The 12,750-nt window shown below is 36.8% G+C and overlaps 1 protein-coding gene across 1 annotated transcript in view; it reads left to right on the top strand.

Moving 5' to 3' along the window:
- The window catches only part of EPS15 (epidermal growth factor receptor pathway substrate 15), a 207,941-nt gene extending 195,975 nt beyond the window's left edge, over window positions 1-11,966 (top strand). The window contains exons 22-25 of the mRNA XM_006839756.1: window positions 4,215-4,291; window positions 6,198-6,360; window positions 8,407-8,594; window positions 11,675-11,966. Coding sequence (XP_006839819.1) covers window positions 4,215-4,291; window positions 6,198-6,360; window positions 8,407-8,594; window positions 11,675-11,821 — 575 coding nt within the window. The 3' untranslated portion in view covers window positions 11,822-11,966. The remainder of the gene's footprint in view (window positions 1-4,214; window positions 4,292-6,197; window positions 6,361-8,406; window positions 8,595-11,674) is intronic.
- Window positions 11,967-12,750: the final 784 nt, after the last annotated feature.

The raw sequence follows: 12,750 nt of genomic DNA, 5'->3' as shown, positions 1-12,750 counted from the left end.
GGACTGCCAAAAGAGCCAATAGATCTGTTTTGGTCAAAGTACAGCCAGAGTGTTCCTTAGAGGCCAAGATGGCCAAACTTTGTCTCTCATACTTTGGACATATTGTCAGGAGGGAACAGTCGCTGGAGAAGGATATCATGTTTGGTAGGGTGGGCAGTCAGAGGAAAACATGAAAATACCCCCAAACGAGACGGATTGGCCAGGAGGCAGCATCGATGGACTCAAGTGTGGCAACAGTAGTGAAGTTGGCCCAGGATCGGACATTGTTTCGTTCTTCTGTGCATAAGGTCGCTATGAGTCAGTGCCGACTTGATGGTACCTAACAACAACATTTTATCCTATAATGTACCTGTGACCTTCTCACCATTGGGATCTATGTTCCTACGTATTTACCTTCTTTTACATTGAAATTGTTTTGATCATAGACTGACCTCCCAGATTATCTGAGTTTGTTCTTACATTTTTTTTCTGTTCTCAGCTCCTCTCTCAAATTGATTCTGGGAGGTGCTACCACTTATGTTAATCTCTAGTTGTTGTCTGTTCCTGTTGGTTCTCAGTCCACAGAACTCCCTTTAGGATTTTTTTGTAGCGCATGGTTGGCTTTGTCAAAATCCTTTAGCTTTTGTTTATCCTGGAATGGTTTCATTACACCATCGTATTTGATTGATAGCTTTGCTGGATAAAGGATTCTTGGTTGGCAATTTTTTTCTTTCAGGGTTTTATATGTGTCTTCCCATTGCCTTCTTGCTTACATTGTTTCTGCTGAGAGAGCCAAGCTTAATCTGACTTGCTTTCCTTTGTATGTAACACTTCTGTTTTCTGTAGCTGCTTTCAGGAGTGTCTCCTTATCTTTGATTTTGGAGAGCTTGATTTTGATAGTGTCTTGGTGATTTTCTTTTGGTGTCTGCCCTTCCTGGGGTTGTTTGAGTTTCTTAAATGTTTATCTTTTCACTTTTCAGGATGTTAGAGAAATTTTGTTCCAGCAGTTCTTCAACTATTTCCTCTGTGGACTTGTGTGAGTCTTCTTACTCTGGAATGCCAATAATTCTTAAGTTATTCTTCTTCATGTTGTCCAACATGAATCTTAGACCTTCTTCAGATTTATTATCCTTTTTTCTGTTTGCTCTTCTGTCTAGTGTTATTGAGAGATTTGTGTTCCAGCTCACTGTTTCTGCCTTCCATCTCTTCTATTCTACTCCTTTGCCCTTTCAGAGTATTGTCTATTTCTGATATTCTATTATTGATCGTTTGGACCCCTTTCTGTAAATTTTTAATTGTTTCTAAAGCTGTGTCTATCTTATTTGATTGTTCCTGTAGCACTTTCGTGACTTCTTCCTTATTTTTCTGAACTCCATTGTAAATGTTTTTTGAAACATTTTATAATCATTTTTCTGAATTCTTTCTCAGGCATTTCCAAGGCCTGCCCTCCTTCCAGAATGGAGTCCAGGTCTACGTCTAGGTCATTTGTCTCAGACTTTTTATCTTGTTTCTGGACATGTGCTGATATGGTCTTATTCTTTTACTTCTTAGAAATGTTTAGTGTTTATCTGTGGCCTTAATACTTAATTGAGTATTATTTTATATTTTTTATACTGTCTGATTGCTTCCAGGTAGATGTGATCAGGATGTGGGCTTCCATTTTTGCTCTTCTTATTGATTAACTCAGAATAACTTTCATAGGTGTTGTCTGCCTCCTTGGTATATGGCAGTTGGTATTGGGTTTTGGTGTTTTATAGAGTGTTATTGTAACTTGACTATATGGCAGCAGTTGCTGGCTCTTCTTGGGTAATGTAGGGAGAGAAAGAGTCCCCCAAAGGTAGGAGGGGAAGCATAAAACAGCAAAACAGCACCAGCAAAAAAAAAAAAATAACAAAACCCAAAACAACACAACAAAACTAGACTGAATACTGCAGTCTGTAATTACAGAGAAGGGAGAGAAGGAAAAAAAAAAATCTGTAGCCTAAAATGAGTATGATTTTAAAGTCCTCTCTTCAGCTTCTTTGCTTTCAAAGCTGCCTGAGAGATTTCAAGATGTCACTGTTGGTTGTTATGCTATACCTCAGGGTTTAATTTAATTTTCTGCCTGTTTTGTTTTTAAACTCTCTTCCCTCTCTACAACCCTGTCCTGGCCTTTCCCGTATTAAAAAACAAAACAAAAAACATTCATGGCCTGCTCTTGGGCTGAGTATCTGCACATTCATGGCAGAAGAACCCACCAGTGGTGAAGGTGGGGGGTGCCCACTTGCTCAGGCACCTCCCTCTAGTCATCAGAGTGGAGGTGCATAAACAGTGGGGGATGGGGGGCAATGACCAGATACCAAAAAAAAAAAAAAAAGAAAATCAGAACAAAGCAAATCCGACAAAGTGTATTGTCCACCTTTGCTCCAAGGTTCCCATGGCGTTTTGCTGTGGTATTTCTGCTGCCCCACTTGGTCTTGCCATTTAGTCTTGTCCAAGGTGTCAGCTCCGGGCCTTCGAGTCCGGCAGATTCAAAAGTACGCGATTTCTTACTTCAGCTTCAAGTTCCACTAGCTATTAAGCCTTTAAATTTTTTAAAAAATATTCCTAGCTATGTGGTTCCGAGTTTTGGAGCTCTGCCCTGGATCTGCTTTGCCTGGTATTCTGTGTTATTGCTGACGGCGAACTTCACTGCACCTCCACCCTAGCTACCATCAAGGCCTGCCTCCTCTATACTAGGGTATTGTATAATGATTCTGTTGAAAGAAAAGAGTTTGCTGCTATTTGAGCTAAAGAATGACAGATATAAATTCCTTAAAATTATCTGGCCTTAGTCTGTAGTTTTAGTCCTTCTTTGTTTTTACTCATTCGTTTCTATGTACTTTGTATTCTTTTCAGGTCCATGGAAACCACCCCGCATAAATGCACCATGCTCTTTTTGTACTTAATTCCTGGAATACCTCATTCTCTCTTTCCACCCTCTATCTGGCAAATCCCATTCCTTATTTCAAAAGACCTAGCTCAAGTGGATTGTCATCTTTCCCTGACTCTCCTGAACAGTGACTTTTATTTTTTCATACCGCTTACCAGGCTTTTATATTATTATTCATTTATATGTCTCTCATTAGACTGGGAGCTTCCAATGGTGGAGACTATCTTGTTTTCTTGTATTTGGTATAGAGTCAGCAGGTGTTAGTTGTATGTTCTTTATTCAGTGAGTAAGCCTTGTTGTCTGTTTTCAAGGATTTTACATTCTAATACGAGTGACACATAAGTCACAGATAGCCACAGTGCAAACTAGAGTCAGTCAGGCCACAGAGAAGAAAGACTTCACTTCTTGCTATGAGAATTAGAGACTCTTGGATTATTCTAGGCCTTGAGGATGAGGTAGCATTTGGAATGGGCTTTGAAGAATGAGTGTGAGATATGGAATTAATGATGAAGTCCTGGTGTGGCCCTGTAGGATAAGCACTTGACCTCAGGTTAGTTTGAACCACAAGGTCAGCGGTTCAAACTTACCAGCCACTCCTAGGAAACCCAATACAGGATCACTATGAGTCAGAAGTGACTCAACGACACTTAACAACAAGTTTTTTTTACTTGATGTCTTTATTGTTGTTATGTGCCGTGTTAAGCTATTAGAAATAGCTTAAAGTCATAGGAACTGTATTATTTGACGGAGTCTTGGTATGGAACTGTAGGATAAGCACTGAATTACTAACTGCAAGATTAATGATTCAAACTCACCAGCTGCTCCTCAGAAACCCTATACAGGATCACTATGAGTCAGAACCAACTCAATGGCACTTAACAACAACAACATATTATTTGACAGACATTCCAAAACTTTGGAAATCCTGGTGTGGTGCTATGGGATAGTGCACTGAAGTGCAAGGTCAGTTTGAACTGTAAGGCCAGCGGTTCAAACTCACCAACTACTCCTCGGAAACCCTATACAGGGTTGCTATGACTTGGAACTGACTCAACAGCACTTAACAACTTAAAGCCTTAAATACTACTTAGAATTAGTTTGTGTTTGATCTTGAGTCATTCACTGGTTGATTTATACAAAGGTATATATCTTGTGGGATTATCAATATGCTCTCTTATAGTTATGAACTTTAGTTATAAATTCAAAAATTAATACTTATGATTAAATATAAATATTTCATCTGTCTGAATGTTAACAACCATAGAAGAACGTGAAATTTGATGTATTTCTGTCCTCTAGCATTGATTTTCTTTATTCATTTTAGCCATAGACCCTTTTGCTTCTGTTTTTGGAAATGAATCATTTGGAGATGGATTTGCTGACTTCAGCACATTATCAAAGGTAATCTGCAATGATTAATGGGAAGAAAATATATGCTGTATTTCCACCAAAGAAATAATCCTTTTAATCAGTTACAGCACCCTCACAGAGACAATTCAAGTGACTTCATTAGCTACAGCAAATATGATTTCAGGTAGAAATGAAAGATAAATGTAGTTAAAGTAGATGTTTCTATACATGAAGAGATTATAGTGATGGTATAGGTAGTTTCTAATTTTCTACTAACAGGTTTGCATAATAATTGTAGTGCTTTTCTTCATATTAATTGTTATCTGTCTTTTAAAACTATTCCTTCAATGGAACTACATTTAGTTTTCCCTCTTGACTGGCTGAGTAAACATCAGTAAAATATGGTTATTCACTCCATCCTCTCTGCATTGGTTACTTGGTTATATGTTCTGAGACTTTTAGCGTCAATATTAAAATAATTAATACACATGATCCAGCACTTAAAGTTGCTGCCTTTTCTCCAGTGTAGCTCTAGGATTCATTCACATCAAAAGAGAATCCAGTATATGTCAATCAGTGGTTCTCAACCAGGGCTGATTTTGCCCCTTAAGGGGACATTTGGCATTGTCTGGAAACATTTGTGGTTTCCACACCAGGTGGGGATTTCTATTCACATCTAATAGCTAGAGTTCAGGGATGCTGCTAAGCATTGTACAATGTACAGAACAGCAACATCCTCACCCAGCGAAGAATTACTGACAACACTTTATGTCAGTAGTGCCACTGTTGAGAAACTGTGGTCTAATTACATTATAAATCATTATGTCTGATTCATTATGGAAAATTAGTCTTTCAATACTCTTCTACATTAGACTATCATTCTGTGGCATCAGTTTGCTTAAAAATGTGGATTTTCTCAAAAACTTTTGAAGCCCCTTCATATACACCCTCCATAAATGTCAGTGATTGGGCCCTAGTGTGGCAATAAAGGGTAAGCACTGGACTGCAAATCGCAAGGTCTCCAGTTCAAACCCAGCAGTGATTCCTTGGAGATTATACAAAGTTACTATGAGTTGGAACCTACTCAAGGGCACTGAACATCAACATCATTGTCATTATCTTACACTTGCTCCCTGCAGGCTGCTTCTTTGAAGCTTCTTGAAAGCTTCTAGCATCTGTTCTCCCTTGGTGTCCTCGCCCAAGTTTGGTTGTGGAGTAGATTTTCGTCTTCTCAGCTTCCTTCCTAGTTCTTCCTGTCTGCAATAAGCCTGTGCGTGCTGCTCAGTGATTTTATTGCTTATCATCACAAAGACTCAATTAGAAGATAATAAAAAAAATACCACAAGGGGAAAAGAAAAGTGGATTTTCAAATTGTCTTTACCATTTTTCATGATGCCATTTTCTCTGATATTAATATTAAATCTTTCCTATGTTAAAGTGCATTGGGAAGTGTGGAATTTTTTTTTTCTTTGATTATTGTATAGCTCAGATATTAATTCGAGGGAAGACATTCATTCCTTAAAATGAACTTTTGATGGGTTTGTATTTAATATTGCCAAAAGCTTGACAAACTTTTAGAGTTGACTAATTTTGATATCATCTGTTGCTCTTGATCAGTAATGATTGGTATGGTGCTGTAGGATCAGCACTGGACTGAGAACTGAAGGTTGGCAGTTCAAATCCACCAGCTGCTCCTCAGAAACCCTATACAGGGTCGCCATGAGTCAACCAACTTGACAGCATTTAACAACAACAACAACTCATCTAGAATTTTTTTTGAATGCCTCCCTTTTGTGCCTCCGTGCAAAGATTAAAATGTCAGTGCTCTCAAAATGGAAAGAATTCAAGCTGTATATATAATACTTAATTAACATCATTCTTCCCACTGCTACATGGCCATCATAGTTTGCTTGGTATCATATGTATCACCATTCTTAAATATTTTTTTCAAACAAAGGTCAACAATGAGGATCCGTTTAATTCTGCCACATCAAATTCTGTCAGCAATGTGGTCACTACAAAAAATGTGTTTGAGGAAACATCAGTCAAAACTGAAGCTGTGCCCCCAGCACTGCCACCAAAGATCGGAACTCCAACAAGACCTTGTCCACCACCACCTGGTATGAGAGTTGGTAATCTTTCCTCAATCAACTAGATGTCTGTTTTTGATGAGTCTGAGTTGGGCCATAAGCAAGGAAACCAAAAAACAGAAGCCCATTGCTATTGTGTGTTCTGAGTCCAGTACCAAATTGCAGGCATTAGACTAGCATGTATAACTCATGAAATGTCATTCTGGCAAAAGCTCATTGTTTTTGCTTTTCTTAAATTGTTCTAGAGAGGCAATCATTAGAAAAAGAAAAGTAAAGTTATAATAGTGATTGCCTGTTTTCCCAGAAACAAATTCTTAAGAACTTTGAATGAAAAAAAAAAATTTGGGGGGGCTCTATACAAAAGAAAAGATTTTCGTTTTATTTTTCAATGAAGATAATAAAGCTCATGTGATGTGGCTAAAAAGACAATCCCCATAGTAGTTGTGGTGCACATCTGGTACATTGTTGGTAATCATACTCCATTCTATGGTGGAATTTCAGCTCCAGTAGTTAAAGATTGTTATTCCTACCTTTTCATTATTTTCTTTGACTTAAATTATTACATGTTCAACTGTTAAGCTCATTATCGAAATATCAGGTGAATGATTTAGATGATTTCTATCATTTAAGGAATTTTAGCCTACATCACACATTGTTAGAGAGTGAAGTTGTTGGAATATATGAGGGGGTTTCCACAAAGCTCATGGAAAAAAGGAATTAAAAGAGTGGAATTTTTCCACAAAATCTTTGAAGCCCCCTCATATTTAAAAATAAAACCAAACAAGTAATAATTTTGTCATTTGAGTTTTTATGATGCAATTTAGTTAGATGATTGTTTTAAATCCTAAGTAAAATAATGTACTTATTCCCTGATTAAATCTGTGTATTATCAGCAAAGTGAGTGCATGCCATTGTAGAAAGATCAGAAGGAAGGGGACACTGACCTGGGGGCCTAGTCCTGGCAGAATGTTGGCTCCTAACACTCCCTTCTGACTAGCTTTGTAATCCTGAGTGGAGTGTATAATTCCATACATCTGATCCTTAGCTGTCTCAACTATTTGATGGCGACAATAATTTTGCCTATCTTTGCAGAATTGTTGAAGGATCTGTTGCAATATGAGCATCTTTTGTAAGCTTCTATAGTGTTAGAAAGAAAATGTGATGATTACTACTACCAGCTTAATTCATTTTAAGAAAAATGTATACTTGAAGATATTTTAACATCAATTCTTACATCTTTGCTTCAAGAAATACTAAATCTATGTAAGATCTTGAAATTATAGAACTTACTTGAAAATGGTGATAAATTGATGAGTGACTAACAGGACAGCGCTGTGGGATACACACTAGACTGTTAACTGAAAGGTCAGCAATTCAAACCCACCAGCCACCTTTGAAAACCTATACAGGGTTGCTATGAGTCAAAACAGACTCGACAGCACATAGCAAAACAGGACAGATCAGATTAGTTTAGCAGTAACCACTAAGGTTTAGGCCCTAAGACTTCAAAACATTCTCTTTGCTCTTAATACTGTGGATGGCAAAAATTGCTAATATAATTTTAATTTCATGCTCTCAAGTATTAACATATAGATCCAGAGAAAAATGTTGGCATTTTTCAAAGGTCATTTGCCCTTACTGCTACTAGTGGAGAACTGAATAATTAGCAAAGGAGGTTATAACACTAGAAACTGTTCCCTTTATTCTTTGTCATTTTCTTCCTTTTTTCTCCTATTCTCCTTCTTGAGAACATGCTGCTTTGGGCAGGGATGGCAAGGGATGTCATCTCTGAACAAAAATGTAATTCCTGGCCCACTCACGCTCCTTTGTTATTTGCTTTTTTGTGTGTGTTTGTTTAGTTACATAAAACTTTGATTTTTGAGAGATAGATTGTGTGTGACCAACTTAAGAACAGATTGTTGCTGTGGCCATTTAAGGCAATAGTGATAATGTGTTTTAGGCACTCATCCCCATTCCTGCACCCTCCAATTATTTAATGCTCCCCTTGTTCATGTTCTTGTATGTTTATGTTTGCCATATTTGCTGGTTGAGTTAATTATAATGATTTTGATCCAGGGAAAAGACCTATCAACAAATTGGATTCTTCTGATCCCTTTAAACTGAAAGATCCATTTCAGCCTTTCCCAGGCAATGATAGCCCCAAAGAAAAAGATCCTGATATGTTTTGCGATCCATTCACTTCTTCTACTACTACCACTACCAATAAAGAGGCTGACCCAAGCAATTTTGCTAACTTCAGTGCTGTAAGTACTGTGAATGGGCTGTTTGGGGGAAAGTCTTTCCATTTATAATCTAAAAGAGTTTTCAAAGATTACTTTGGAGTTTGCCAAATTTGCATCGTTTAAATTGAAAATTTTCCACTTTTCCCCCAAGCAAAACCTCTATTTAATTCTGTTTTGATGGTTCTAAACATTGTTCCATTGCGCAGATAATTTTAGTAGTCCTAGTTCTTTTGATACATACAAGTTGTTTTGCAAACCCTTCATTTAGTCTTGAAGGGCAGTATAAATACAATCTTGAGAGTTACTGTTTTGTAGATAGTGATGGATGATGGTGATGTAGTGGGCCTTTTGAGGGTCCTGTCACTGTCTGCCTCCTGGATGGATAATGTCAGTAATGAGCTTGTGTCTTTGTAACTGTGTATGTGTGTTTGTGCATAAAGTTTTGATAATTTCTGGTGTCAGCAATTATTACATAAAAGGGCTTTAAAAAGTTGGTGGAAAATGGAATGAAAAGATACTGAAATTTTTTCCATGAACTTTTTGAGCCCTCTCATATGAAAAGAAAGGCCTAGGATTTCTTTGAATAGACAGTAAAATTTTTGTTTTAGGTAGTAGTTTTTTTTTAAATGTAGATGACAGTTTTATGAAATATAATTATCACAATCTAAACAATCTAATTAATTTGTTGTTGTTGTCAGGTGCCATCGAATTGGAACCGACTCATAGCTATAATTCACTAACCATCCATATTTACTCTGCATTCTCTCAGAGCTGACTAGAATAGGCGGACCATTGGAAACAATGGGATGGAAGCTGCTGTGGAAATGACACAGACAGGGGCAACCAACCATGGAGGCATCATTCTGAAGGGGCATAAAGTAATGGCATATTTGCCATCATTATTCAGACAATTTTTTTAAATAAAATTCTTATGGTAGCTAACGTAGTTTCGTTTTCCCAGATTTCTTATCAGGAAAAATGACTTTCATTATCATTAGCTGATCCATAACAGACCTCTGGTGTTGCTGTAGTTAAGTACTTGGCTGCTAATAGAAAAGTTGGCAGTTTGAATTCACCAGCTGCTCCATCAGAGAAAGATGAAACAGTCTGCTTCTGCAGAGATTTTAGAGCCTCGGAAACCCTATGGGGCAGTCCTACTCTGTCTCATAGAGTCTCTTATGAGTCAGAATCAATGGATTATTCCATCACAAAGGAACTTTCCTCTACTTATCATCTTGTACCTTTAAGATTGTTTTGTAAATAATAGACGGAGTAACCAGAGCTCTTTATAGTATAACCCTGGCTACATTCTGCTTAATGTTTCTCTCTCCTCAGTGTAGTATTTGATCACCCAACCAGTGCCTTTATCCTTGAAGCAATTGCTAGTTAAAAAGAAGGTAGACAGAATTTGCTTACACTTAAAGCAGACAGAACTGGACTGGGCTTCACAGCTTGTGAATCCATACTGTGAGTTCCAGTGACTATTCCCGAATGTGAAGGAGAGAAAGAGGAATCAATATTTGTAATTATGAGAAAAATGTCAGCATTATACTGATTTAACTTTCATTAGATGACATTTTAATTATTTTACACAGAGAATCAAGAATTGGCCTTCTTAGGAGATGGTAATCCTCTTATTAGTAATATCTTAAGTATTAATTCCATAAGTTAAAATATGGTTGGAGTAAGTCTTAAAATTGGCTGAGGTGTCTTACTTATTTCATAATCTAAAATCACAATTTGCTATCATATAAAGTAGTTCATAATCATTATTTTTCATTATGAAATAATCATTAAATACACCTACAGCTCACTTATTGACATGGTTATGTTTCAAAGACTAGTTTGATTATCAACGTTATGAGAAAATGAATATGATATGGTTATATCAGTACACAAAATGGAAAGTGATTACATCATTACGTATAGCTGCTACATTATATCACTGCATAACTGCCAAACCACTGAGAATTGTGGCTCAGCCAAGTTATCACCTAAACTTAACCATCACAGCCAGTGTTGTTCTTACATCATACTTTGGCATGTGTTTTCAGACTTGTGTTGGTAATGTGAAAAATAGTGTCATTAGTGTAAAATGTCAGATAATGGTATAGTTAATAAGTGAAGAATAAGTGTATTATGCTTGTAACTTTTAAAGACCCTCTAGTTCCCTATGGGGAAAAAAATCCACCAGTTTAAAAAAGCCTTAACAGTTTCTTTCATTTAACCCTTTTAGGGAATATTTCCATACGATGGAATTGTAAATCAAGTAGAATTTTAATTTTTTGCAGAGGTTCCCATTTTGGTTTGTAGAAATATTTCTCCAAGCTAATAGTTAACAGTGTTATGGTTTTGTTTAATTGTCCCTAGTTGGTGCAGATGGTTAAGCACTTAACTATTAGCTGAAAGGTTAAATCCACTCAAAGGCTGCTTGGAAGATAGGTCTGGCAATCTGCTTCCTAAAGGTCACCACCTAGAAAACCCTGTGGAGTACTTCTGTCCTGCACACACATAGTCTCCCTGAGTCAGAACCAACACTAAGGTTTTTAGACTGAGTCAGAAAGTTCTCAAAGCCTACAAAGGTTAAAGAAATTATTTGGTCCACATCTTGGTTAGTTTACTTATCCTATACTCTTCTGTATTGAAAAATCAGCAAAATTTTTGTTTTATAATTTTCTGTTCCTATTGGGCACTAGGATAAAGTAGAGAATTGTCAGGGGATTAAGTTAAAAATGATTTGACATGCACGGACTGACATTGAAGTAGTAAATGTTTTGCATTAGATCAGAAAGGCTAGCCTATTTTTAAATCCTCGAATCCACCTTAAGCATTTTTACTTTTTCAAACTGATGTCTTAGTGTTTGATTTTATAGACTTTCTATCCGTAGAATGCAGTAATTTAAAAATAAAACCACAGTCTAATAACTAGTTAAACCGAAACTTTTTCTCAGGAAAAAAAATAAATAACAAGCAACAAATAAGATTATTCCTAGAGTCTTTCAGGGGAAACAAATGCGTAATGAATGCCCTTTTGTAAAAACTACTTTTCCTTCGTTTCTTTTTACTTACTTTATTCATTCATTCGGTCTTTTAAATGGCAGTATCCCTCTGAAGAAGACATGATTGAATGGGCCAAGAGAGAAAGTGAGAGAGAAGAAGAACAGAGGCTTGCCCGACTGAATCAGCAAGAGCAGGAGGACTTAGAACTGGCTATTGCACTCAGCAAATCTGAGATCTCAGAAGCATGAAGAATTCTCACATCCTTTGGCAACAATACTCTTCATCCTGAATACTAAAGTTATTTGTAATGTGTATCAAAACTACCTATGAGCATGGGGATACAAAAGATTTGAGATTCCTGTAAATGTGACAAAAGTTTGCTTTTTTTTGTTTTGTTGGGTTTTGTGTGTGTGTGTTTCACTCCATTTCAGATTTGTCGCCTGTCCCCTTCCCCCTGTAGAAGCAGTAACCCAGTGAGACTGACTTCACCTAGACCCCTGTTCTGGTGTGCACTTACTGTGATCCTTTGCCTGTCTGTGCTACTTGTAAAGCTAGAGCACCCAAGCTTCTGCCTTGTGGAGTATAGAGAAATAGTTTCATCCCTGCGCTGCCCTTGTTCTGTGGTTATTCTGATGATAGCCAGTGGGGTTCCTAAAGTTTGCAGTATTTTTCCCCAATTTGAATGGTTAAGAGAAGTGAAGGGAAAGAATATCCTACTTCTTGCAGAATGGTGCAGATTGGCTAGTTTAAAGTGCATGTTTGCATTGCCTTTTAATAAAAGTTGTTTAGTTGGTTTTTTAGGGACAAAGAAAACTTTTTGCATAGATTGACTCCACTATATACAGAGTAATGCCTTAGGTTGACCCATTATAGCTTCAGATTCAATCTTTTCCTAAATAAAAACATTAAAGCCTTGTGTGTAATATATTTAAAAATATAATTTCTATGGATACAAAGAATTTTAGATTGATAGACACTTTTCCATGTGTTTCCTAATTGATAAAATCAATTTCTTACAAATCAAGTGTGTAAGAGAATGCTCATTTTAAGTGACAGACGATGGAAAAATATATTATCACTTAATATATACCCATCAATCTAAGATAAGGAAAAATATTAACCTGGCAGCCACTCTGCATTTGCTATGGCATTGAACTCTTTAGAGTTCATGATAGGT

The sequence above is a fragment of the Chrysochloris asiatica genome, unplaced genomic scaffold (genome assembly GCF_000296735.1).
Source record: "Chrysochloris asiatica unplaced genomic scaffold, ChrAsi1.0 scaffold00026, whole genome shotgun sequence".
NCBI lineage: Eukaryota > Metazoa > Chordata > Mammalia > Afrosoricida > Chrysochloridae > Chrysochloris > Chrysochloris asiatica.
This window is presented reverse-complemented; position numbering and strand designations above follow the sequence as displayed.